This window comes from Propithecus coquereli, unplaced genomic scaffold, assembly GCF_000956105.1.
Source record: "Propithecus coquereli isolate 6110/MARCELLA unplaced genomic scaffold, Pcoq_1.0 Scaffold46, whole genome shotgun sequence".
NCBI classification, from domain to species: Eukaryota; Metazoa; Chordata; class Mammalia; order Primates; family Indriidae; genus Propithecus; species Propithecus coquereli.
The window spans coordinates 3584683-3610597 of record NW_012150396.1 but is presented as its reverse complement, the minus strand read 5'-3'; the positions used below and the strand labels follow the sequence as shown (position 1 = coordinate 3610597).

Sequence of the window (25915 nt, the reverse complement as noted above, 5' to 3'; positions counted from 1 at the left end):
TTTGTATGCAGTATATTTTACTCCCATGAAATAAAACACGTTTTTTTCATATTTGCTGAAAAGTAAAACAATAATATTGTACGAAATGTTATACACAGGGTAGGTTGTACATAGCAGTTTCAGAAACATCATTGCATCCACCAGAGAAACTATTCTAAAACTGGATATTCACACATTTTTTTATAATAATAATATGTTAGAAACATACAGTGTGGCATTTAGTATATACATTCCCTTGCTTGAAAGCGAAAAATCCTAATCGCTTCTGTATAACATGCTTTATTTTAAAGCCTAACCTTTAAAAACACTGTTGTGATATTACTAACAACTGCTTTTATAAAATTAATTTGACATTTCGATATATATACATCCTTTGTCATTTTAATGTTAACAATGCTAAACTTAAAAAATAACAAGCTTATAGTAATGTTAAAATGTCATATCCAGTCAAACGTTTGCTTGTGTATGTCCTTGAACGGTTGGAAATACTTGAGTGAAAGATGTCAGACACCGAGGACATCTCTTTGCAATCAAAGGAGATCTCTCGTTGATTCAGTGGTTTCCTTTTCTCTCTATAGCTTCTCTTTCTCTCCCTTTCTTTAGTGCCCACGACCTTCTAGCATAATTCCCAGTCTTTCAAGGGCGGAGTCGCCCCCTCCGGCACGGTCCTAGGATCCCGGCTGGGCGCGGCTCACACGGGCCGGTCCACGGCGTACTGGCAAGCACTCAGGTTGGACGCCGGGTTCTGCACGCTGGCGTAGCCGAAGCTGGAGTGCTGCTTTGCTTTCAGTCTCAGGCTGGCCAGGCTCGAGTTACACGTGTCCCTATAAACATACGGAGGAGTCGGCGGCGCGTAAGGACAGGCGGGCGTTGGCACCGCGGAATTCAGCGACGGGCTGCTCAGGTTGTTCAAGTTATTCAGGCTGTTGAGGCTGGAGCCCGGGACGCCCGTCACCGCGGAGGGCACCATGCTGGACGACATGCTCATGGACGAGATGGAGTTGGGCGGGGAGAACATGCTCTGCGATGACAGGGGGTTGACGTTCATAGAGTTGAAGAAGGGGAAGCTCTTGGTGGACAGGGAGGCCGACGTGAGGCCCTTGGCGGCCCAGTTGTTGTAGGAATAGCCTGGGTACATGTCGTCGTAGGGCTGCATGAGCCCGTTGAACTGCGGCCCGAAGCCATTCTTGCACAGCTCGGCCTGCTGGTTGCGCTCCCGCTTTCTCCATTTGGCCCGGCGATTCTTGAACCAAACCTGGGGACGGTTGGGGCAAGGGAGCAAACAGATTCCACAGCGCGAATTAATAAAACCTCGATCCGGGAAAGCAGCAGAGGCCAGCACCCGCCGCGACGCGCCCAAGCGCGTGCACTCCCACGCGCGGGCCGCCCCGCTCCTCCGCACTCCCCGCCTCCCGGCTGCACGGCTGCCAGGGCCAGCACTCGGTTCCCAGCCCCGAGCCCGGAGCCTCCGCCAAGCCCGGGAGGCCGGTCGGCTCTGGCCCGCCAGCTGGGGCTCTGAGCTGCGCCGCAAACCCCAGCCGAACGCCCAGGGGCCTGCGGGCAGCTTGATCACTAACTCAGGCTTTTCTCTGGGTCCAAAAACACTTACTGCAAAATAAACGCCAGGCAGCAGGCTTTCCGCCCAGCCCTTCCCGGCCACCTTGCAAACTTGCTTCCATTCCAAAGCCACAGACCCAGTGATGAGGACAAGGGGCTGGGAGGGCACCAGAGGACAGCTCCTCCCTTCCCTCCCGGACCTCCCCGTCGTCCCCCACTCCTTGGAGCGTACTCCCTCCACAAGGGCCGGGCTGTGACACCCTTCCTCGCCTAGCAAAACAGCCAAATAAAAAGCAGAAGACCACCTCCCCGTCAGCTCGTTAACTCAATGAGCTTGGCGTATAAAACTCCGGGAACCCCAAACGGGTAGGTCTGCAGATTCGCCCTCCCTTCTGCCCCTCTCACCCTCCGCCCACCATAGGCCAGGCCAGCGCCCTGGCCCAGCTCCGGCAGGGCCCAGTCGGGTCGTTTGGCGTTGCGGGCGGCCGCTCCAGCTGGCCTGCCCCCACCCACATCCAGTGGCCCCGCCGCAACCCCGCTCCCAATCCACATCAGGCCTGCGCCTCGCTCCAGACGGCGGCTTTTGTGTATTGGAGCGAGGCCTGGCCTGAGGTCTCGGAGCTGACACTGGTGATGTTTCACATTACACATCTCCGCCGGGCCCAGCCGCCTAATCCGCTTTTTTCCTTTTTCCTTTCATTCTCGGTTTCTTTTTTATCCCCCTTCCGCTTTTTTGCGCCCGACTACTATAAAAAGCACGCCTCACTCCCACTTGGCTGGACCAGCAGCCTTCCCGGAGGGAAGACGGAAGGAGAGCCCAGCGCCGCGGCTGCAGGGGACCAGGGAGGAGCCGCAGAAGGACCGTGGGGAGGGAGGGCTTTTTCACAGGATTCCAGAAAACCCACAGATTGTGTTTTTATTTTAATTGCTTGTTATTTCCACCCTAGGCCACCTAAACTTTGCCCAGCAGAGAAGAGTACGTGCGAGGCCCGTTCCCCTGATGCGCAGGAGGGCTAAGGGAAGACTGACCTTGCGCACAGCCACGAGGCCACGGCCTGAGCGCTGGCTCTGGGCAGTTAAACTAAAACCATTTCCAACTTGGTCCAGGCTCTTTTACCCACCAGCATAGCCTCACACCCTGCACAGATGCCATCCGGAGTCTTTGTTCCCTCTGCCTCGGGAGCACAATTTGATCTTTATTATTTTTATCATCATTATCTCTTTTTCTTCTTTTTGCTTTCTCTGCTCGAGCTGGGGGCTTTATTTTTCTATCCAGAGCACTTTTATTTTTTAAGAGCAAAGCCTTCGGGTGCTGCTTGATTCTGTTTTCTGCTTCCAGACTCCTAACAAATTTGGAATTTCCCACCGACCAGCATAAACCAAGACGTTGCTATTGGGTAATTTATTTAAGCTCATTTTTGCCAATCCATAAAGTGCAGATTTGCTACAAAGTGAAGGTAAGCCCTTTTTATAAAACTATGATGATAGTTAGGAGGGGTATAAGTATCAATCTCCAAAGAGTTCAACTCCTGAGAGAAGATAAATAAACCAAACCGAAAAGTCTTTCTTCTTTTTTCTTCTAAGAGGACTGGCAGAATAATAGTTGTGTATTAAAACTAGGCTTCCGGAGATCACAAAACCAGGGAATAGTGTGTGGGAGAGACCTGAATGGCCGAAAAAATCGCAACAACCGTGCATGGAGCTCGAGCCCAGGAGAGGAAAAGCAGGGCTAGGCCTGGCGCGAAAGTTTCCCAGGAAGGGCCAACCCTTGCATGTCTCCGGCGGGTTTTCCTTGTTAAAGGCGCACAGGTTGGAGCCTGTTAGCCGCTCCTGGCCTGGGAGGGATTTTATTAGCTCTTGTCTGGGGACTGCACGCTATGAACACAATGCCTAGTGCAGGCAAATGCCCACGCGGCCCAGCTTCGGGGGGTGCGGGCTGTCGGGGCAGCCAGCCGGTGCTGCTCCAGGCGCCGGCGCTAGCCCGGGAGCCCGCGGGCCTCGGAAGGGGGAGCTGTAATCTCGCAACCCCGGCTGCGGAGAGGCCTTGCGTCTTTGCAAAGCTGCTCCCTCCCGGCGCCCTCCCGGGCGGCGCTGCCTTCCACACTCCCTCCTGGTCTCCATGGCCTGCACCTCCACAGCGTCCTCCCCGAACCCCTCCCAGGCTCCGCGCTGGCTCCTACCCGGACTCGAGCTTCCGTAAGGTTGGTCCACACGGCGATTTCTTCGCGCGTGGACATGTCCGGGTAGCGGTTCCTCTGGAAAGTGGCCTCCAGCTCCTGCAGCTGCTGGCTGGTAAAATGCGTCCGCTGCCGCCGTTGCCGCTTCTTCTTGGACGGGTCCTCGGCGCCCACGTCCTCATTCTTCCCCTGCTGGCTCTTGTCTTTTTCTGAAAACGAACCACACAAAGGTTCCTGCGAGCCTGCCCACCTGCAGCCCGCGAGTTCCGACCGGCGCGGGCCGGGAGGCGAAGGCAGGGCTGGGCGGCCCGGGCCGGGGGCGCTGCGCCCGCGGGGGGCGCAGGCGGCGGTGTGGGTGTGCGCGCCCCGTCTCCTCCCTCCCCCAGCGCCGCACGTTTTATTTACATGTTTATCTCACCGCGGCGGCACATTCACTTTTATAGCCGGTGCTTTCAAGTATATTTATACACCTCTGCGCAGACACACCAAACCTCCCGGGACACGCAGGCGCGCGTGTTTTACGGACCCCCCTCCCAAGAGAAAGCTCAGATTTCGATGCAATTTCAGGAGGGCAGGAAAAGCAGATGTGGGGATCTGGTTGGACACCTAAGTTCGCCCGCCCTTTAAAACAAATGCCTCTTGGCGCAGAGCATGTCTAGGTAGTTTCAGACACGCTTTTCTAACGAATGAGCGCAGCTCCTCCGGAGCTGGAAGCCGAGAGGAGAACAGGACAGAGGTGGGGCGGCCTCTGAACGTCCCCGAATGGAGATGCTGGGATTTTTGTGACCCAGGAAACAGAAGGGAGGCCAGGGTAGAAATAGAGATGTCGGCGGAATGGCTCGCCCCGTTCGCGCCGCATGAGCCCGGCCTGTCGAGGTAGAACTAAAGGGACGGGAGGTCCGCAGCATTCCGGCTCCCGGAAGAGCAGGCAGAACGACCACTCCCACCACGCCTCCCCCAGGAGGGGCTGACTTCCTTGGGGGAAAGACGGACCGGTGGCTCGAGGCTGCTGAACGGGAGCGTCCGCCGGGCGGCGCGGCGCCTTACCTGCGGCCTCCGGGCTGGAGGTGTCGGAGATGGTGTGCACCTCCAGCCTGTGCTTGGAGGAGTCCAGGGAGCGGGGCTGACCCGGAGCCAGGACCGAAGCCATGGCTAACGGCTGGGGATGGTGACAGGAGGACGACGAGGAGACGGCCGACAGCTTGGTCCCCGCTGCTCGGTGCTCTAAGTGCAGCGGGCCTTTCATGCAGTTCATGGACGCGGGCGCGCGCCGCTCCACCAGTCCCGGGCTACTGCCCGGCCGAGCCCCCGTGGCCGCCGCTGCCCGTTCCGGGTCGCGCTCCAGGCGCGGAGTTTCTCCGCTGTGGCCGCCGCGGGCAGCCAGGGGACGCAACCCCGGCCGAGTCCTCGAACCAAGCCGCCCCCCGTCTCCTCGGAAAGTCTCAAGCGAAAGAGTCCGGAGGCCGAAAGTCAGCGGGCAGACGGAGACATGGGGATGTGGGCAGGAGGGCACCGCTCGCAGTGTCTTTAGGGAGCAGGCGTCCAAGCTCCGAAGCGAAACAAGAGTGGGCAAAGACCCCTTCTTTCCTCCCTCCCTCCCCAAGAACCCCTCCAATGAGGAAAGCTAACGCCGACTGCGCTCTGCCCGCCCCCCGCGCAGCAGCCCTGACAGCGAAGTGTCAAGAGTGACAGGGACAGGTAGCTGATATTAGATCCTCGGCGGCGGCGGCGGCGGTGGCGGAGCAGCGGCGCGGGCGTCGGAGCGCACCCCGGGCAGCGCGCACACGCACGCCCCTCGGGCTGTCGGGCCGGAGCGGGGCCTCGCCGCAGCTCAGCTCCAGGCACTCGGGCGAGCGACCGACCAGCTCTGCGGCTCCGCGCTTCCCTGTTGGCCTAACATCTTAAAACCAGAGGCGGGCTTCCTGGTGCCCAGACGTCACTCTGCCGCGGCCCTCCCCGGCCCTCCCCGCCTCTGCCTCCTCCCAGCCCCTTGGCCGGGCGGGAGTGACGTGGCTCTGCACCAATCAGGACGGCCCGAGCCGCGGCGGAGGGACTGTCCTGTCTGCACCTATCAACAGTGTGGGGCCGGGCTAACTCCTCGCAGTGCCCACCAGGTCTACACAGCAACGCTCCTGGGAATTCTGCTCCTGCCGGGCCACAGGCAATCCGGCTTTTAGTTCGGACGAGAGGACTGAGAGATGAGGCTAGAGGGAGTCGAAGGCTTGGGAGAAGGGAGCGGAAAGGTCAAGGCCTGAAAGGTGCAAGGATCAGCAAGGCAGCCCCCCTTCCTTTTGTCTCACTACACCCATTTCCAATCAAAAGCCGCCCCCCCCCGCAACCCCTTATAAAAAGGAGACGTGCTACTTAAAACTAAAAAACTTGAAAAACACCAACAAATCACCTCTCCGATCTTAAATTCTCCAAACAGCCTGTCAAGTGAATGCTGCACTAATCTGAAAAAGCTTTACTTTAATTGCGAAGAAGACAGAGCCCTGAAAAGGCAGGCTAATAAATTAGAAACCGAGAAGCAAATGGACCCGTCAAAAGCAAATTACCTTGACTTTAAACGAACAACTGTTTGGTGGTTCACTCTGGATTTATGCAAGAATAAAAAGTCGCCTCAGATCACGTTCTCTGTGATGCTTATTAGTCCCCAGACAGAAAACACACAATGGAATAGAAACCCTAACCCAGCGTTTTCAAAATGCTGAAAGCTTATCCATTCTATTTAACGTTGATTAAGACACATATCCTAGATCTTTCAAATGCCTTGTACACTGTATTAAGCTTGTCCTAACCCGAGAGAGCCATGCTTTAAATTCGATGCTCTTGTTTACTTTATTATCAATCAGATTCAAATCCATAAAGCCTGTAGAATCAACAACCTTGAGCTAATTATATATAAAATATGCTTTAATGAATTTTCATACAATTAAGAACGTTGCCAAATAACCAATTTCAAGGATAATTTTTAACAGTCATTTTCCTTTCCTGGCCAGCTCAAGGCTGTCTTGAATCATTAAAGTCCAAGCAGGCAGAAGCGGTAGGGTGTGGGCTAAGGGGAAAAAGCCTAGAAGATCTCTCAACTAAGAAAAGCAAAGCCTTATGCATTTATATAAAACAAAAAGAAATCACCTTTGGGGACATCAACTCTTTATAGCACTATTTCCAAGTAAACTTAATTTCCAAAGAAAGTAAAGAAAGAAATGCAAATAAATTCAAAGTAATTTTTTGAAAGTCCTTTTGTCCCCCAGCTTAGGTCAGCCAGAGAGCACAAACTAATCTCCCCTGGGTTTCTGCATTGGCAATTGTTTTATTGTGGAGTTAGTGTTATCATCCCTGAATGTGTATTTGTTTGACGTTACAGTCAATGATTTGCAACGTCAGTATGAGGTATCTTCAGGAAACTCCCTCCTTGTCCTTGTTCACAAGATTGGGAAACGTATTCAGTCTGGAACAGAGTGGATGAAGCAGACTACAAATATATTTGCAGCCTATGTTTCTCTCCTTTGCCCTGCTCCCCCCAAACCCTATCTGCAACTCCTCCCCCATTTTAAACAGCTTGAGAGCAGTCCAAGGAACCAAATGAGAATTGTTTTCCAGTCTTTCCTTACCAGTATCATCCCACTTTAAGAAGGATATAGCTAGAAGAGGGAACTTTCGTCATAGTAAGCTTTAAATCAGCATTTCTGGTTTTAACCTTTTACTCCTGTTCACCCCATTCTACGCATACACACACCTGCTCAGAGCGGGACACGTCCCCATGTGACAGGTCTGCATTAGCTGAGGCTCATACATCCAACTATATTAGGTCCTGCAATCTTATCACTAAATTATACATATTACACCAGCAGCCTGTTGGTAAAGAAGGTTAAATTAATTTACATTCTGCTCATTATCTGGTGCTTAAATGACGCATTTTATCCCTGAGATTTGGCGGAGAATCTTCTTCTCAGACCCTACAGCATTTCATTGAAGACAATGCTCTCACACTTGTAGTGGTTTTTAATCTGATAAGACTCTAATTTGCTTAAGTCTTTTAAATAAGGGTTTTAAATGTTTCTAGCCATTTTCTTGTTGAATTTCCTCTAATTCCCCGAAGATCATAAAGTATATGTGTAAAGTAAATATTTCCTACCACTACACTGCCAGCCGATGACCTATAACTAAGTCAATATGAATCCAGCTCTTTTCTGCCCAATGTGTTTACTAATCAGATTCCAGTTTCTTCTTTTAAACCTCAGTATAGTTTCGGTCCCCACAATATCATGCCCCTTAAAGTTTCGTTTCGTGAAGAGACTCCATCATATCAAAGAAATGAAAAATTCTCCACTGTAGTGAGCATACCTCCTTCCTTCTTTTTCAAGATTTCAACCCTGCAGCTATAAAATTTTTTGGAAGCTTGAGGTGTTTTCCAAAATGCTTTACCCTGGAAAGCTAAGAAGCTCCACAGAGCCTTGTAGATTTCTAAACCCATCTCTCACAAACCCACAGACTTTTAATTTCAGCTCTGGTGGCTGGGCTCTCCTGACGGAACTTTCGTCCTGGCAAATATACATGTATGAGTGACCTCGACAAGCCTCCAAAGTGGGTGAAAAACCGAAGGGCACATGACAGCTCTTCATGGTGCCAAAGCGTGGGAGACACTGGGAATCTCCAGGCAGCCTATAAGCCTAAAAGGATAAGGAATCTTAACTTGTGTGGATCCACTGATGTCAAGTGGAGAATAAAGCAATTATCTAGAGAATTTATATTAAAGTAAAACCAAAACCATATATTATGTATATATGTTCACATACATTTAATATTACACACACACACACACACACACACACACACACACACACACACAGCAGCTCTCTAAACAACTGATTAAAAGTGAGGATTTTCTTAGCATTTTTCCAGCAGGAGTTTCAACACTCTCCTAATCTCCTAATCACTTTATACACTCTGAGCAGCCCTCACTGGGTGACATTCTTCCCAGGCCAAGAAGGTTCACTCCACGGGTGGCAGGCGGACATCGACATGAAAAGTCTAGATGAGGAAAAGGAGGTGTGTGTCGGGGGGACCAAGAAATGTTTTTCAATGAAAACTCCATAGAGGGGGTGGTTGGTGGCGACCGTGGTGGGAAATTTTGGAGAGTTAACCTACGTAAGACTTGTAAGAGCGCAGGCATGGCATATAAATGAAAAAGATTTCTGGAGAGTCAAGAAATCATATATATTTTGTGAGTTCAGCACTACTGTGACCTCCACCTGAATTCTTCTTGATTTGTTCTAGAAATTACTATGACGTCAGCTTCCATTACAGTTTAAAAAAAAAATCAGCGTGATCCGTGCAGAGAAACTGGAGGTGCCGCGCGGCTTCCGTGGGGCCAGGAAAGGAAGCCGAGTGCGGGTTTGAGGTTTTGAGTCCGGAAGACATCGGAAGTCGTCTCAACTGGGTTTTATTGCTTGATTCTTTCAGAGAAAGACCCTCGAGGAGGGAAATGGGTGACATGGGTTCAGGCGTGTTTTGAGCTGGTATTTGCTACTGATTACTAGTCTTAAAGTCTTATTTAATTTCACACTCGTTAGTGTTAGTTGCGCAAAGTCCCTCTGGCCATGGCAGCCAGCGGGTTAGACTCCACGGCCAGACTCTCGGTAGCGACTGCCGGGTATGGGCTGGGACCCAACCAAGCGATTCCCGACTTTTGCAAAGAATCTGTCCCCAGAGCTCACTGGGAAGATGGCTCAATTAGATGTCTCCTTGAGCTGTCAGGCCATAGAGGGGAGTCCTGCCCGGCCCAGGCCAGCTCAAGGACGAGGGCCACGGGGACTCAGCTCGGGGACACGTGATGGGCATGAGTGTGTGCGTGCAGGGTGTAAGGCACAGAGGTCAGATGGAGACCTTGCACCCTGCCCAAGAAGTGTCCCTTCCTCCCCTCTTTCCTCTGCCTGGCTTTTCTACGTACACAAGCCAAGCTGCAAAGGGTCTACTCCACCCACAGCCATGAAACCAAAGGACTCAGAAATTAAAAGCTTCTCTGTAGCTGGCTTTTCCCCCATTCCCTAAATGGGATAAAAAAGAGCTGGTTTGGTAAAAGGGGAAGACTCTTTTCTGAATCAGAAATCTGTAGATGTACTGAGCAACACCCACTCTCTCTGGGTCCCTGCAAATGGTACCCAGGTTTCTGTCCCACAAGCTCAAGTTGCTCAGCGTCTTGAGGTTTGGGGTAACTAGCTGAAGGAAGGGTGTTTGGGTGGTGGTGGGAGGTGGACCGCTCCCCTCACTGGTGCTGGAAGAGAGAGGGATTAGAGGAGAGAGGGTTTGCTGAAACCACTAAACCAACCAGCATTTAATGCTTCCTAACGTTTGTATGCTAGTGCTACAGTTTTACTAGGTGCTCATTTAATCTCTGGAAAGCAACTTTTCATGGGACTAAGTAAAATAAAGAGAATGGTATAGTATAAATGTGTATTGGGAGTAGGAGAGAGAGAGAGAGAAGGAGGGAGAGAGGGAGAAAATAAGAAATTAAACATAGACATCCAGGCCTGGAAGGAAGGGAGCTAACTGAAGCCAATTTTTTTTTTTTAAACAACAGTTGAATTAAAACTCTCCTCTCTCATTCTCTTTTCTCTTGTCCTCCCGCTCCAGCTCATGTCCCTCTCCTTTTTCTATTTCTCTTGCTCTCCCCTCTTTCGGTTTTCTCTCTCCCAGACATGCTGGTAGCTAACATTCAGCATTAGTTGTCATGGTGACCATAAATCACATAAATCCAAAAATACCCACCTATAATCTGAGATGAAGCTTTTATTTCCCTAGCGAAATAATATTTTAAAAGCTGTCAGCTGACCAAAAAAAAAAAAAAAAGGAACCCACCTCATTGTAGTAACCCAAGTAATATATTTCTTCTAAAGGTTTAAATTAAAATGTCAGCCAGTTAGAAACATGCTGGTAGAATCTTGGGTGCTCTTCCTGTCAGATCCTCACGAAGAAGGTGACTCTATCATTCCTGACCGCCCCTTAATACATGTACGCAATTCCGTATGATCACTTCCTTTCTATTAATTTCTTCCCTCGTGTCCCAACTACCTTAGTCCTCAAAGATGCTATGTGTTGGGTCGTATGAAAAAGGAGTTTTCTTCTGGATCAGGAGCTTGATCCATTGCTGAGCCTTTTGGGGACCTTGTGTGCTGCTCAACTGTCGCATCTCCAAAAGAAAGAAGGGGGTTTTGGGGGAAAAGGTGCTGGTCAGGGCCATAATGTGGGAGACACCCTAGAGGAGTTAAGAAGAAAGAAATGCAGAGACAAGGGCTGGAGGAGGAAAGGCAGAGTAAGGAAGAACTGAGCTGCACGGCCCGGTGCTGTAGCTAAGTCTAGGCTAGAAATGGTAGGTGTACTCCCGCTTCCCTGCCCTTTTTTCCTCTGAGAGAAAACTTTCCCAACGGGGCGGGGGCGGGGAGAACGTGGCTGCAGTTGGGCCTTTTGTCTCCTACCTTGGGCTTGTTGTCTTTTGCCTATCTTGGATTACAGGGTATTCGCCTAGATGAAGAGCCATTAATTACCCATTCAGTCAATATTAGGAAGACGACAAAGCTTTTTACATAGGATTAAGAAGACATCAGATAGTTCCATTAGTATATTCCTGCTCACGAATAAGCTTTCGTTATACATTTCCTTTTCCCCGGAGTCGCTCTAACAACTGCTGCATATATTAAACAGCGGGGGCTGGAAGAACAGCCGAACTAGCCGCAAGAAACTTTGAGTGGGCACCGTGTCGGTAGCAAGGAACGCGACCTGCAAGGACCCCCTTCAGGGGCAGGATCCGCAGGGACTGACTACCTTTGCACGACTGGTACGGTTTCCCCCGGTGGGGAAAAGCCACAAGGCGGTGAGGCAGCTTCTGCCAGTAAACTGCACATCGGACGGGGCGGGGTGGGGCAAGGTCGAGGTGGAGAAAAGAAAATGGAAAACTGCTCTCCTTACCCAGCTGCCTTCTCTCCTTGCTTTTTCCTCCAGCCTCATGCCCCCCTCGGCAAGCACCTGTCCCTTGCCCCCGGGCCACAGTCAGAGGTCTCCACGCTTCCGCACATCCCCTGATTTCTCAGGGCCGGGATCACCACCCCACGCACCACCGTTTTGCATTTTGCTAGAGCGGGTGTGCTGATCTCGCTGGTATCCGTGTTAGCATTAAAATCGCTTCACAACGGCCAGGAAAACCGGATTATTTGCGTTCAGGGGGTACATTAGGAGCCCACATAGCATGTGCTTGGCAAACATTTGCTGACAGAATGAATCGGGGGCAAGGAAGGGTCTGCGACCGCCGGCGGCCTGGGTTAACCCGAGTCCTCTAAAGAAGACTGGGACTGAGCTGCTGCGCCGCGAGGAGGCGCGTGTCGCGGCCAGGGGGTGCCGCGAGGGGCCACCGAGCTTCCCTCCCAGGGAGTCTGAGCACACCGGAGACTTGGCCGAACACTTCCAGCCCATGCACTCTGCCAAAGCGATTTAAAAATTACTGGCTTCGCTGGGGAGGCCGGCCGAAGTACCCGCCCCATGTGCGGACGCAAAGCCAGGAGTCAGGGTCAAAGGGGCTGCAGCGCTGTGCGATGTTAGCCCAGAACCCGGAGTCGCCGTCCCAAAACTTTTTGTCACTGACGGGGAGGGTCAGTCGCCTCTTCCTTAACGTTAAGACCATTTTATTAGTTCTGCAAAACAGAGGCTCCTTTGGGGGCCCCCAAGGCAAGAAAAGCCAAGGGCCTCTACTCCAGGGGACGTTCCCAGAGGGCGTCTGCGCCTCCTTTCCGCGGGCTGCTTCACTTGCCAACCCTCCTTCCCTGCTCGCCGCTGGCCGTGCCCGCCATCCCCCCTCTAACCTCCGGCTTTAGGGATCTCCAGACCCCCTCAGGGTGCCTCCCTTCTCGGGTGCCAGCCAGGCTGGGGGGCCACCCAATGGGTGTCAAGGGAAGGGGGCCTCTCTTGGGAAGGGGCGCAGAGCCCGGGTCTCTTAGAGGTGGCCTCTGCCTATTCAGAGCGTTTTCAAACAGTTTTTAACATGGACCCGGCATTTTTTTGGGGGGGAAGGTCGGGCCAATGATAGAATATCATGGCGCTTTTAAAAAATTGTATGCCATTGTAGACTTTTCTCATTTTAAAAGCAAAGGAAAACTGTAAAAAAAAAAAAAACAAACCCAAAAACCAAGAAATACATTCTTTTGTTTTAAGAGGAGGCTGTGGCCAGAAGTTTGCATGTTCCATAAATTAACTCATAATCAGTAAAGGGTACTCTGGCAACTTTACTTCAGCAATGCTATAGTTTTGCACACTCGTGTGTGACGTCTTTTTTTTTTTTTTTGGTCTACCAATTCCCTAAAAGCTAATAAAATCAAGATTTTCATTTCTTCCCATTACATGCCTCTTCTTAATTAATGGCATTAAACATGTCTGGGCAGCAATTTTTCTCTTCGGTCCAGAAGTAGAAAATAGATGTATTGACAGTGTAGGAGAAGAGCCTTTCACATGCACTAAAGTAATCCAGGCCTGAAAGTAATGGTTAAGAAAACAATCGTTCGTTATTTCTAGTTCTTTATTTGCTAATTATCAAAAGCGAACGCCCAGAGGCTCCTGCCCAGCCTGTGACCGCCGCGAACAGGTCTCCTGGGCTCTCAGCCGCTTCCTGGCCACCTACGAGGACCCCATCCACCCTAGGCTTCTCCTCCGAGGGGCCCTGCCTCCCTCAGCTCGCAAGGAGGCCACCTGTCCTCAGAAACCATCCCCCGGGTCAACGAAACCCGGGATGGGGAGCAGCCGGAGGAGGAGACATCGTGCGTCTCCCTGGCTCCCAGCGCGGCCAGAAACGTCAGCCTCGACTCTGCCGCCGCCGCCCGCCCCGTGCGAAGCGACAGCGGGGAGCTCCTGTCGTCTGGCCGGAGCCAGGGCTGAGCCCGCACAAAGCATTCTCCCCGGGAGTCATCCTACTCTTGATTTTTAACCATATCCCAAACATACTCCGGTCTAATAATTTATTTTTACGACCGATTATCAAACAGAAGAAGAATTTAACACAATCTTAATGACAGAAATCACCCGATGTTATCTCGCATTGCCCCATTTAACCCCGGGGGGTTAATCCCGGACAAGTGAGCGTTTAACTGGCCCAGCAGGACGATTCGCGAGATTGCGCAGTGTCAGGGCCCTGGAGCTGCAGATCGCTTTAGACGTTTTATTTCAACAAATGATGCTTTTCTCTCATTCGCAGGGAAGACGATGTGCAGGGCCTTTGTTTTCTTCTGAGTAATACGGTTTGTTTACTTGGCGGTGGTCCCAAATCGCCCCCCCACCCCGCCCCGGCACATATTACTTTGTATCCTTACACTTTAATCCGGAAGGAACGAGGTTAGGGGCCGAGGGCTGTGCGGGGCTTTATCTGCTCGCACTATCAAAGGTCAACAACCTCCTAAAGCTAGGCACTTACTATGAAGCCTGGAAAACCCGGAGAAGAGAGGAACAGTGCATTTGAGGTTTTCATGTATTCCCAAAGAAAAGTTTTCTCCCCCTCTTAGACATCCATCCATACACACACACTGCTAAAGGACAAGTTTCAATTCAGCAAAGGCCTGCGCCGTGGGTTGGAGGCGTTTTCACTTTTTACACAAGCCTGCAGACTTTGCCTAGCAAGGTCCCTTGACTCATCCAGAGTGAAACTAGCCAACCAAGCAACATCTCCAAAACCCGAGGCCTGTCAACAAGCACAGCAGGCAGGTTCGCGTCGACAGGGGCGCACACTCCATTCCACCCAGGGCTGCAGAGCGCAGTCGCTGCCCTCCGGCTCTGCAGGGCTGGTGGCAGCCCCCGCCCCGCCCCCAACCCGCCGAAGCAAACTTTCGCCAACACGAGTTTCCTGTGCTCGCCTCCCGCGATAAACCCCGCACCCACAGCCTGGGTGGGGCATGGCTGAGAGCCGCAGGGACGGGGTGGGCCCTGGCGGTGCTGCGCGCAGTGGGACATGGTGAGCGACAGAGGTCGCTGTTGGACCACTTTTCCACGCCAGCTGGAGGCACCGAGGTAGGCTGGGGCGTGCGTAGGGGATCGGACCACAGGCAGAGAGCGAGAGGGAGAGGTGTTGGGTCTCAGGAGTGCAGTATAATTTGGGGGAAGGAATTAACGTTCCTGGGACGGCTGCTTCCCGTCCCACCCAGAGGCCAAGTGCCTAAGTTCAAGCAGCAGGCGCGCCGGGGCTGGCGGCGTCGCCTGCTCGCGCTTCGCCCGAGGCCCAGAGTCCCGGAGGCGGGTGCCCGGCGCGCGGCCTGCGCTTTCTTCCCGGCCTTACCATTGGCGCCAGGATGCTGCCGCGGGAAGAGCTTGCTGCTGGCTGCCTCTTTCCGGCTCTCGGGAGAGTCTGTGAACTCGACCTTTTTGATTTCGGAGTCTTTGGAGAAGAGGCATTCAACGGCCGCCGGCTGCACGCCTGGGCGGCGCGCGCGCCCACCCCACGTGCGGTGCAGAGAGACGCCCCGGACCGCGGCCCAGAGGAGCGGGGGGCGGCAGAGGGGGGCGAGGCAGGACGGAGGAGAAAGAGGGACAAAGAGCAAAGACCCAGTTAGAGGAAAAAGCGAGTGTCACTTCTGTGTTCCGGACCCTCGGACAATCCAGAGCAGGGCGCAGTTCTCTCTCTGCGCCTCCCTGGCTGCCCTCGGGTCCAGCCGGGAAGACTAGGCCAGCGGCTTCGGGACGCGGCGCGACGCTCCCTCCCGGTCCACCGTCCTTCCCCTCCCCGCGCCCCCATCCCGCCCCGCCCCGGGAGCGCCCGCGTCCTGCTTCTGATTTTCTTCCTGCCCAGGCTGGCCCCTCGGGGAAGCGCCCCTCGCCGGGGCCTCGCCACGGGCCCGTGCCCCCTCCTGGCCCTCACGTGGCGCGGCCTCCCGTCCGGTGACCCGGGCAAGAGAAGTGGGCTCTTACCTAGTTGCACACATGCGGACACTAGTTTGCGGCAGTTGGTCTCCATTCCCCGATACCTGCAAAAGAGGAGAGGAGGGCGGTGAGAGGCCGCGGCCGTCGAGGGCGCAGGGCTTGGCGGAGACGACCCGTGGGCGGTCAACGGCGGCGCAAGCTGTTAGGCGCCTACTGTGTGCTAGGCTTCCGGTGTGTTTCTCACACCTGACAGCCTCTGGCGGCGCAGCAGCATCGCCTCCCTAGCCCCGGGGCCAGGACATGCGAAATGTTTACCAAGAGTGGCCTCCCTTCGGAGTGGCCGCAAAAGGGCCAGAAGGCGACAAAGCCCGTGTCCTGGGGAGGTAGCGGAACTACTGCCTGTGCTGGGGTTAAGAGCCCATCTGAACGCGAGGGCAGGGTGGCGGGTGGGTGGAGAGGACTTTTCTTTCAGGGCAGTTGCGTGCGAAGGCCACCGTTCAGCACCGTGCCTGTCACTTGGAGCTCAGCAAACGTGTAGGGCGCCAGAGCCAACTTGTCCTAGACTGGCAGCTTCCCTCGGTTTTCTGTAATTCTGAAACGAACGGGCTCTCGGCCTAGGGTGCTCCAGGAGCCAGCTGCCTTCCGGCCTCTCATCCATCAGGAGCCACTTTTCCTTATTTAGCCACACTTTCCCCTGGAGATACTCCCCCGGCCATTTATTTATCCTAAGGTATGATTTAAGATTGTGGCAGAGAGCAACGGGGTGGACTGAGTGCGGCGAACGTTGCTGGAGGGTTTCCTGCCCGCCAAGGTCGGAGAAATAGCGTTGCGAGAACTGCAGTCCTCCCCCCTTCCCTCCAGCGGTGCTCCCCCTTTCCCTCCCGGGCAAGCCAGATCTTTTTCAAATTTCTAACCGCGAGCGGCGAGCCAAACACCGAACGCGCGCGCCCTTCTCTGCCACGGGCAAACGGGAGAGGTGGGTCTCGAAGGGGGCTCCCGCGTGGGTAGAAGGGCCGCGGTGGCTTTGGAGACAGAAGAAAGGAAAGAAGGTCCCGGGCTCCCCAGGCCCCTGGATCTGGGCGCCTGCCTCTCTCCACGCTAACCAGGGTACGCCGGCGACCGGAGGGCTCACTTCGCGCGGGTGCAGGGCTGGGGCGGGCGCGGGCAGGGCCGGGTCGGCGGCGGGGCAGAGGCGGGGCAGGGAGCCTCAGGCCTGAGCCTGGCCTGAGCCGCATTTCCCAGCCTCTCGGCCTCTCCTGCAGAGAGCCGGGCCCTGGGGCCCTCTGGCCAAGGTCGCTGCCTAGAGGAGGAGCTGCCTTGGCGCTGTGGCATGGGGATCCGAGGGTTGGGGCCGCCAGGAGCTTTTTCCCCACCCTCTAGCGAGGACCCGGGCGGGGACTCTGCCGATCCGATCCTTGTGGGCCCCTGGGCCCAGAAGTAGCAGTTTGGCGGCTCCAGATTTAGTGATTCTGCAGTAAAATCACAGGATTAGTCCCTGATTGAGATGTCTGTTCGTGAGATATTACAAAATTCATTATCACAGCTTTCTACTAACTCGATATGAAGTAACACAGATGGGATTTTATTAGTCCAGACTTCAAATGTTTACTTATGATAATTTCAGGGGAAATTTGCATGTCATCATCATTTCGATAATCTTTTTTTTTATATGTCTGAACTGGCTGCATTATTAGCCGGTAGCCGCAGCACTGCAGATGGTAACTGCAAATAGTTATTATTTTATTTTTTTTAAAGAATGAAATATACGAAAGAAAAAGATTGGGCTTCTCGGTGTGAAGTCAGTCAATTATTACACATTCTCCCCCCACCCCCGTGCTTCAGTGCCAAGACCAAACAAAGCAATACAAAACAAATCTTCAAGAACTCATAGAGCTCCACTCTAAGGACTGAAAAGAAGGTCAAGGCATGTTCCTTAGCTCACTCCTACACGTCCTTGTGACTTGGGGTTTATTTTGCAGTCAAAATGAGCCTTGAGACCTGCATTTTATGCTTCATTTAACCATCAGGCCTACTAGAGGGATCGACTCTAAAAACTGGGAAAGATAATGTTTTAAAAGACACCTCCAATTCCTGCTTGCTGATCCTTAAACTTGCTTGGCCTGTCAAGACAAGTCTTCTGTGACAAATTTGGCCGCCAGACTTCGGGACTGGCTTCGATGGCTAATCTCACAAATTGAGATGTGAGACTTTTCTTGATGGGAGGTAGTTCTCACTGCAAAAGTTCATGTCCTGGTTGGAATGTATATGCCAGGCAATATTGTTTTGGCCAACTTGAGTTTTATATTGCGTGCATGCTAAAAAGCACTACATAGCCAATGGAGCACGAGGGACCGCACAGGCAAGGCAGGCAGGCAAGCCCTAAGAAATAAAATAATTTGCTTAAAAATAATTTCTGTTGACTGCCGCGAGAATAAAATTACAGGAAAAAATACAGTTCTAGTAATTCCAAATATTTTCACATTTCCCCCTTTCCATTCACTTCGTTACCCCATAACAAAACCTTTAATGGAAAGTTTAAAAATAAACAGCACGAGAACATGTGTTTCAAATGAACTAAATTGGTGTGATTAGCCAGTAAATTAATTTGCAGTGGGTAATCATTTAAGGAAATTAAAATACTACTTAATATAATTCTGTATTTTACCGTGTGTAAGCCTTCTTTTAAACCAATTAATACCAATGCTTTAGGAACATTTGAAGACAAACACACTCAACTTAAGGAACAAAGCACCTGAATAATTTAAGTGTAGTTTTGCTGAGGTGAAGCAAAACATTCCATAAATAAAGTGGCTATTAAATTTTTAAGGAAAGTTTGATTATTGAAATCTTATGTATGCTTATTTTATGTCACATCAACAAAAATTCTCAATTTATTTTGCTTATGTGCTTTGTTTCGTCGACATTATTGGTATTTGAATTTTAGATGGATTTTCCCCGAAATGATATTTTGTGCGATAAAAGCATCTTTCGTTCTGATTAATGGCCTAAAAGGAATGCAAGGAAATCTCTCTAAATGGATTAATTTTTCATAAAAGTATTTTAGAATGTATGCATTCCTGTTATTTTAATGCATCATACTAAAAGTTTTTCTCCATTTGCTTTACTTTAGTAAGATAATACTTGAATAAAAGAGAGAGTAAAAAAATCACATCACCCTATGATGGTTCGATTTCTAAGTTGCTTAGGAAAGTAAGCTGATTGAATTGGAATAAAACGAGGAACATAATTCTCAGGTTTAGTATCGAATTTTGTTTTTCTTAGATGCCAGCTGGAAAACAGTCCTATCTTCTGCATCCATTTAAAATGTGTCTCTCCTGAAGTGCAAGACTGGAGTCGACTGGTGATCAATTTAAAGGAGTTATAATCCAAAGCAATTGAGGGACCTTGGCATCCAGGCCTGGGTCCCAGGTAATTCGCTTGGGCCCGAGAGGTCACTAACTGCCAGTTAAGATGGAATCCTTTTTTTTTTTTTTTTTTTTTTTCCAATGGGTAACAATGGGAAGGGGGCTTATCTTCCAGGAGCTGAAACTTTGTACCCAGCCCTTTATCTTGAGAATGCTAATCCTCGGCCTGAGGATGTGTCCCTGCAGTGTTGGCACCAAGATTTAAGGCAAGATACCTCATTTTAAATGCCAGCCATGGTCTGGCTCCCCGCTAGACTTCAGCACCCTGTAGTTTGTTAGTGTCTGTGCCTGGGGACGAAAGGAACCCGGCTCTGCAAGGTCTGTTTGCCAACTGCGCTACCTCCAGGGAAACGCGGCCCAGAGAGCTACAAATCACCTACGGTGAAGATTCTCCAAAGTGGAACAAATCTCCAGACTCGCATTATCTCACATCCCTGCGGGAGAGATGGCCTCCACTTACCGGCTACCGGGAGAGAGCTGCTGTCTCCGCGTCCCACTGCTTCCCGGGGCGATTTCCAGCGGGCCGAAGCTCGGGCTGCACCGCAAACGCCCGAAAACCGGGCCTGAGAGGACCGCAGGGCTCCTGAGGGTGCCAGGTTCCGAGGGAGTCCAAGCGCGCGCGGGGGGCCTCCAAAATCTAGCGGGCACTGGCAGTTTCTTTCTGCTCCTCTCCAGCTTGCTCGCTCGCTCTCGCACTCTCTCTCCCCTCCCTCCCTCTCATCCCTCTCTCTTCCCTCGGCTCCTGCTCCGTGTGGGGAGTGACGTGACGTCAGCAGAGATTCCACCAAACTCCACTGCACAGTGGCGCGGGCGGGCGGCCGGGCCGGGCTGCGCGGCGGGCGATCAAGGAGCGAGCGCGGCGCTCGGGCGGGCGCGGGGGGAGCGCGCAGGGGCGCCGGGAAGCGAGGCAGGGGAGGGCCGCGGAGGCCGGCGGGCCGAGGAGCAGGCAGCCGGAGAAACAGCCCGGGAGAGCGAAAGCAGAGGCGGCGGGGCAGGGCCCTTAGACAGGAGCCGAGCGAGCAGCGGGAGCTCGCACTCCCACGGCGCAAGGGAGGACACGAAGGGAGGACGGCGCGGAGGAGAAGAAAAGGGAGTCTGCGCCAAGCCAGGAGCCCTCATAAATCAGAAGGGGGAGGGCCGGGCCCTGGGGAAACAGGAACGTACTTCTGGGGAGCAGATCGGGGCTGGCTGGGAGGAAGGGACAGGGAAGGTGGCCCGAGAAATGGAACAAAGGACCGTGTGCATGGGTTTCTGTGGGGCGAGGCGTGTGGCGTGTGGGTGTGAATGTGCGTGCGTGACCTTCCTTCAGGCCTGCGGGGTTGGAGAGGAGAGGTCACAGCGGAGAGGGATTTCGGGGGAAGGGAAGCCAGGAACCGACTGTGGGCGGGAGTGGAGGTGGGCGGGGCGGCGATGAGGGGAGGACTGGAGAGAAATCTGGAAAAATGGGGTGAGCGAGGGGGAGTGGGCGGGAAGGCCACAGCCCCAAGCGCGGGAGCTGGACGAGTCAGCAGGGGAAGGCCGCGACGCTTGGCCCGGCGCGACCGGGCGCGCCGCCCGGGGTCAAGGCGGGTGTCCCCGCGCAGGTGGGCCGCGGCCACGCGCTGAGCGGTGCTCACCAAGGCACTGCGCCGGACGAGGCTCGGGCGCGCACGGGGTCTAGAATTTCCTCGGCTGTACCTGCGCTCGACAAGTTCACCCCGGGTCACGGATATCTCATTTTTTAAAATGACGAGGTTAAGGTTCCTGGCGAGGATGGTATTGGATTGCAGGGATGGAAGTGGGGGCGGGGGAGAAAGCTTCCGTCAAATCCACATTCGCCCCTGAGCAGCGGAAAGTGTGTGAGGTTAGAAGGGCCGTTCTCCCCCGAAAAGGGTGCCCTGCTTCTGAGCCCTGATTTCGCCATTTCTTGACTCGTGCAAGGACGTGTGTTTTGACAGGGAGCAGGGTGTTTGGCTCTGTCCTGCCGTTGGGTGGAAGGACTATAAACATGATTGGCCTGGGGAACCAGGTGTGAGGGCTTCGGCCAGGCGTGGGGGGCCGAGTTCTTTCAGCCTCAAGGGCGTCCTGTTAATGCATGTTTTTGGAAGTGACGGAACACAGCCCCAGCTCGAGGGTTCGGGTTCTCCCCCCAATACCAATTCCTGCATGGCAGCAGAACGCAGGCCCGCCATTAAAGAGTCCTTTTCTTTGGTTCCCAATAAAGTTCCCTCTGAAAGTTGTCCTTCCTAAATCGATACACTAATACACGCAATTTTAAGAACATATAATGACTCGTTGGGAGAACGTGCAGGAAATATATGTGAAATATATATGTATATTCTAAAAGCCTGGTGTCTACAACTAACCCCAGCCACCACGTAGGTGCTGGGCTGTTCCTACATTTGGAGGCTGTCTGGAACATGTTATGTGTTTTCTTGAATTACTCCGTGTTTTGAATTCATTTGAGTTAGCAGTAAAAACAGGCAAACAAACTTGCTCAATTTGTTTTGAGTGCTAAATCCCTTCACTTTGAAATAGCTAACAGTCGACAGATGGACTCATTTTATGGAAAGGGTTAGCCTCTTCAGCCACGAAGAAAGCCGATGAGAGATCTACGTTTTAAGCCATTTCTAACCTCCATGTAACATCCGTGAAAACTCGAACTTTCTCTCTTTACCCAGTGGAAACTCAAAGCATTGTTATTTAAGGGGAGAGAAATGAGGGGAAAAAATGCCCACGTGCTGTTTTTAATTGTATTTCCTCTCTTGTCTCTGAGAATTTTTATTTCTGGTTTTTGAAATCTTGCCGAGGCAAGAAAATCAAATTTCTTCAACAAGTCCCACCATTGAACTCCGGTCAGAGCACACCGGAAAATGCAATGCCAGAAAGACATTTTCATCTCTGCCCATCGCAGATCGTTGCTGCCTCCCACTCCTCTGAGTAATGGGTTAATGTCCCCCCTCTTTTTTTTTTCCTTTTCATTTTATAGAGATTAAGAGACGCTCAGAGCAGAGCGGCCTCGCCTTCAGCTGGTGGCGAGGATGGGGAATCTCGGTGAAAAGTGGGAAGAGAGTGAGCAAACCGAGGACAGGAAGATCGAGAGGCGCGCGGAGAGATCAGGGGACAGGGACAGCAGCCGCGCCGGAGAGACGCGCAGAGACGCGCCAGCAACTCCCTGCCCCCTTTCAGGATTCAGAGGTTTGCAAACCAGGGCTGGGATGCAGGGGCCCGGGGAAGCTCAAGTTCCCCTCACGCCCCTTCTGTCTGGAGTCTCACCCGCCGGGGGCTGGTTAACCCCTGTCCCGCGCTGAGCTTTTGGGTCCTCGCGTCGCCCAGCGCCAGCGCAGCTGAAGTGAGCAGCTGGTGGGAAATGCAAATGGCTCCTGGAGAAATAGAAGATACAGAATGATTCTCATTCCCTCCTCGAGTGTGTGGAAGGAGCTGGACATACGTTTCACGCTCCTAATCCTTCTTTTACATTTTTAGTCATACTCCTATTAAACAACTAATTAATGCCCGGAATCACCAGGGAATACATTAGGCATGCAGTGGAGAGGCAGGGTGCTGGGGGGCTGCAAACCAGCGAGCTGATTTAAGACGTGGATTGCAGGTTTTTCCCTCGTCAAAGCAGTAATGGAAGAGTGGGCCGTGGCGATTGTATTTAGATTCTGATTACTTCAAATTAGAAGGGGGTGGAGGGAGCGTCCAAGCAAAGCAAGCAATTCCTGCCCCGCAGATGTAAACAAGACTGTAGCATCAAAGGTACAAGCTCCTGAAGGGCTAGATCGCCTGGGCCCGGAGCCTGGGCTGGGGAGACACTGACCTTATGTATCTGCGAATTTCAAGGATGTTACACTTTTACATAAACAACTCCAGTGGGGGTCCCCTGGTAATCCCTGGTAACACCCACCGTTCTAGAATATTAAAAAAAACACAAAAATTCCAAAGCTTATATCCGTTTTACTTACTCAAATTTTGAACTATGTCTAAAGATAATAGCTTTTCAGTTAACCAAAGAATTGGATCATTTCCTTCAGCCTTTCCTACTGATTTCTCAATTATCTAATTTTATGGGGGGGGCATGGAATTAAACATAGCTGCAAAACCTAAGCACAAACAGAAGCAGTGCTGGCTAGGGGGGTTCAGAAAATGTTTAGTGAGATTCTCAGTTATACTCCTCCCTGTAATATTTTGCAGCAAGTGACAGAACTGTTAGAATAAGAATCAAACTGGGAAGCTCAGGCAGGACAAAAATTTTGCCATCAAAGCAGGGCAAAACCGGGACAAATATGCGGTGATCTCCACCAACTCCCTCTCACCCAAGAGTCGAGATTTGGGAAAGGTACAGTATTATTTTAGAGCGGGCTGTGACAGGCTGCTGCTACCATTTACTTTCTGCACTGTGGATTATGATCTCAACCCTGGCAAGCAATTTCCCCAGCTCCTTATCTGACAACAAGCTAGTATGTAAATTCCAATGGCTAGCGATGTTTGACTGCCTCAAACATTATTGATTTGTTGGCTGTTCTAAATTGTCTTCCCAGTCCGGGTCTTGTTTCCGAATTGTCTATTCTGGAGGTCTGTTCCATGCCTCCGATGCTACAATACAATAATTGTTTTTTTTTTTTTAAAGGCATTTAAGATGAACCAATTGATTTGCATATAAATTAAAATTACTATTCGTTGCTTATTCCAGTGTTTTATAATCATTTCGAAATTAGTACTTAACCACTTGAGCTAAAAGAATATATAAATGTCTGTATTGACTCACTAATGAATTACCTAATTAAAACGTCTGAGGGATGCGGGGCACTGGAAAGATTGTTAAATCAAGACATACTAGAGAAGGGATGAATATTGGAAAGGTAACAGACCACTATCTGGAACTCAGAACGGAGTTTGCGGTAATTCCAAGCTTTAATTTTGGGGCACGGATCTTTCTGCTGGGTTGTTAATGGTTTTGTCCTTGTCCGTGAATAAATTGAAGTTGAAGGAGCCCGCCGGTGGCCGCAGTGGCTCAAGCCCTTTGCTCTGGCAGGGACCTTACATTTCTAACCTTTGAGCGTTAAACTCTGGGCGACTCCGGGCCGGTCCCGGAGGTGCGTGGCCAGGCAGGCCGCCAGGCCAAGCTGCCACTCTTGCCCCAGTCCCGCCGGCCGGCCGGGCGACGGCTGTGAGCTTTCTCCGCTATCCAAGAGCTGGAACCAGAGCCGACATTTAATAGATATGCTAACTGAGCACTTACCTCCGTCCTGAGAATAGGAATAAAAGGTAGCTCTTCTTAAGAGAGGCGGCGCGAAGGCACGCTATAGGAGTTCAGAAAAGGCTGGCGGCGGGAAATCTGTAGCCTGGGGGCTAGCCAACATCCCCTTTCATTTCAAGCACTTATTGATCTGCTGTTGTCATCTTTGGCGACGCAGAAGGACACTTGAAAGAATTTCTGATGGGGCTCTGATCTGAGAAAGGAGGTGACCTGCCCAGGCTCCCACCAAATTCTTAATTACCACATCAACTGCTTTTTTATCTCCCACCCCACCTCCTTCCCCCATGGCAACTGAGTTTGCTTATTCTTAACTTTTTAATTATTCAGAAACTCCCTTACCTCTCAGTGGCTTCTCTTCTGCAGCGGTTTTCTATTCGAACCTTTCCCCGCTTTTCATAGTGGGGCCTGTGTATCGATCACTCTGACCTTTGGCACATCTGGGCTTTTCCAAATCTCTCAATCTTTTCAGATTTGAGGACGGAAAGCTCCACCCTCTCCACTATCTGCACACACTCGGAGATACGAAGACTGCCCTCAAACCCTGGAAATCTAGCAGATGTTCCGTTTTCAGTTCATCTCTTGAAATCTGAAATGTCTGCCTGGTTTCAACTAGGATACCACTTTCTCTTGCCCTTCCCTTTTCAAAGCAGTTTGAGCATGTGTGCAAGTGTGCGAGAAACATCTCCACCCACATTCTTTAATAAAGTAAATAAAGAGGACCAAATGCGGTAGATTGGTACATAGATAGCATCAAGAACCAGAGTCCCTAATTTCTGGATTCCTCAATCCACCCTGGCTATCATCTGCATTGGGAGAGACATTCCAAGTAAGAGGCCCACAGGAACTTACATTGTGGGGCAACAAGTAAAGCCACAGTAAAAAGCAGAATAATTTAAGGATCGTTTCATTAGAATGCAAATTGTATTCTGGGTTTTGTTTGTAACCACCTAGTTTTAATATATGCAGAATTAGACAGAAAAAATATGTACACATGGTTATTAGCATCAGAAAAGACAAATTTCTTGGACTCATCAGTGAAAAGAAGATGCCCCAAATCTATAACTTTCAGTGTTTTAACTTCATTTATAATGGTGGGAATGAATAAGATGCCAACTGCTTATATATTTCATTTACATCAACCAATTCGAGTTTCCATCAAAAGCAGGTATATAAAATTTCTTTTAAATTCTGGTAGCAATCTCAGAAAATGAAGCCATAGTGTCCGACACTCTGAACTGGACAAATCCCTTGAGTTCACTGTTCCTGTACGTGCAGGAATGTAATATTGTTCTTCTATGGCCTTTTTGGCTTATCCTCTAGGGCAGTGGTCCCCAACCTTTTTGGCACCATGGACCAGTTTCATGGAAGACGATTTTTCCACGGACCAGGGTAGGGGATGATTCAAGTGCATTACATTTATTGTGCAGTCAAATCTCTGCTAATGATAATGTGTATTGGCAGCCGCTTCCCAGCGCTAGCATCACCGCCTCCGCGGAGCTCGCAACCTAGATCCCGCGCATGCGCAGTTTACAGTGGGGTTCTAGCTCCTGTGAGAATCTAACGCTGTGGCTCATCTGATGGGAGGCGGAGCTTATGCGTGATGCAAGCGATGGGGAGCGGCTGTA

The 25915-nt window shown here is 51.5% G+C and overlaps 1 protein-coding gene across 7 annotated transcripts; it reads right to left on the bottom strand.

The window, feature by feature from the left end:
* Positions 1-24820, bottom strand: PITX2 (paired-like homeodomain 2). 7 transcript variants are annotated; one of them, XM_012655094.1, is made up of 7 exons: positions 24630-24820; positions 19509-20868; positions 16854-17092; positions 15672-15727; positions 15043-15180; positions 3738-3943; positions 1-1255 (listed from the first exon to the last, which is right to left on the bottom strand). In XM_012655094.1, exons 3-7 carry the CDS (start codon positions 16856-16858, stop codon positions 692-694), a joined length of 969 nt encoding a protein of 322 aa, XP_012510548.1. In that variant the 5' UTR covers positions 16859-17092; positions 19509-20868; positions 24630-24820; the 3' UTR covers positions 1-691. The 7 variants fall into 7 exon arrangements, with proteins under 7 accessions (XP_012510548.1, XP_012510549.1, XP_012510552.1 ...); XM_012655095.1 differs by lacking the exon at positions 16854-17092; XM_012655098.1 differs by lacking the exons at positions 15043-15180; positions 16854-17092.
* Between the last annotated feature and the right edge of the window lie 1095 nt (positions 24821-25915).

Coding starts and splice junctions, on each gene's coding strand:
- PITX2 (XM_012655093.1), bottom strand. CDS start 4,989: ATGAACTGCATGAAAGGCCCGCTGCACTTAGAGCACCGAGCAGCGGGG. Junction 3,944..4,781: donor CTCCAGCCCGGAGGCCGCAG/GTAAGGCGCCGC, acceptor GTTCGTTTTCAG/AAAAAGACAAGAGCCAGCAG. Junction 1,256..3,737: donor TTACGGAAGCTCGAGTCCGG/GTAGGAGCCAGC, acceptor AACCGTCCCCAG/GTTTGGTTCAAGAATCGCCG.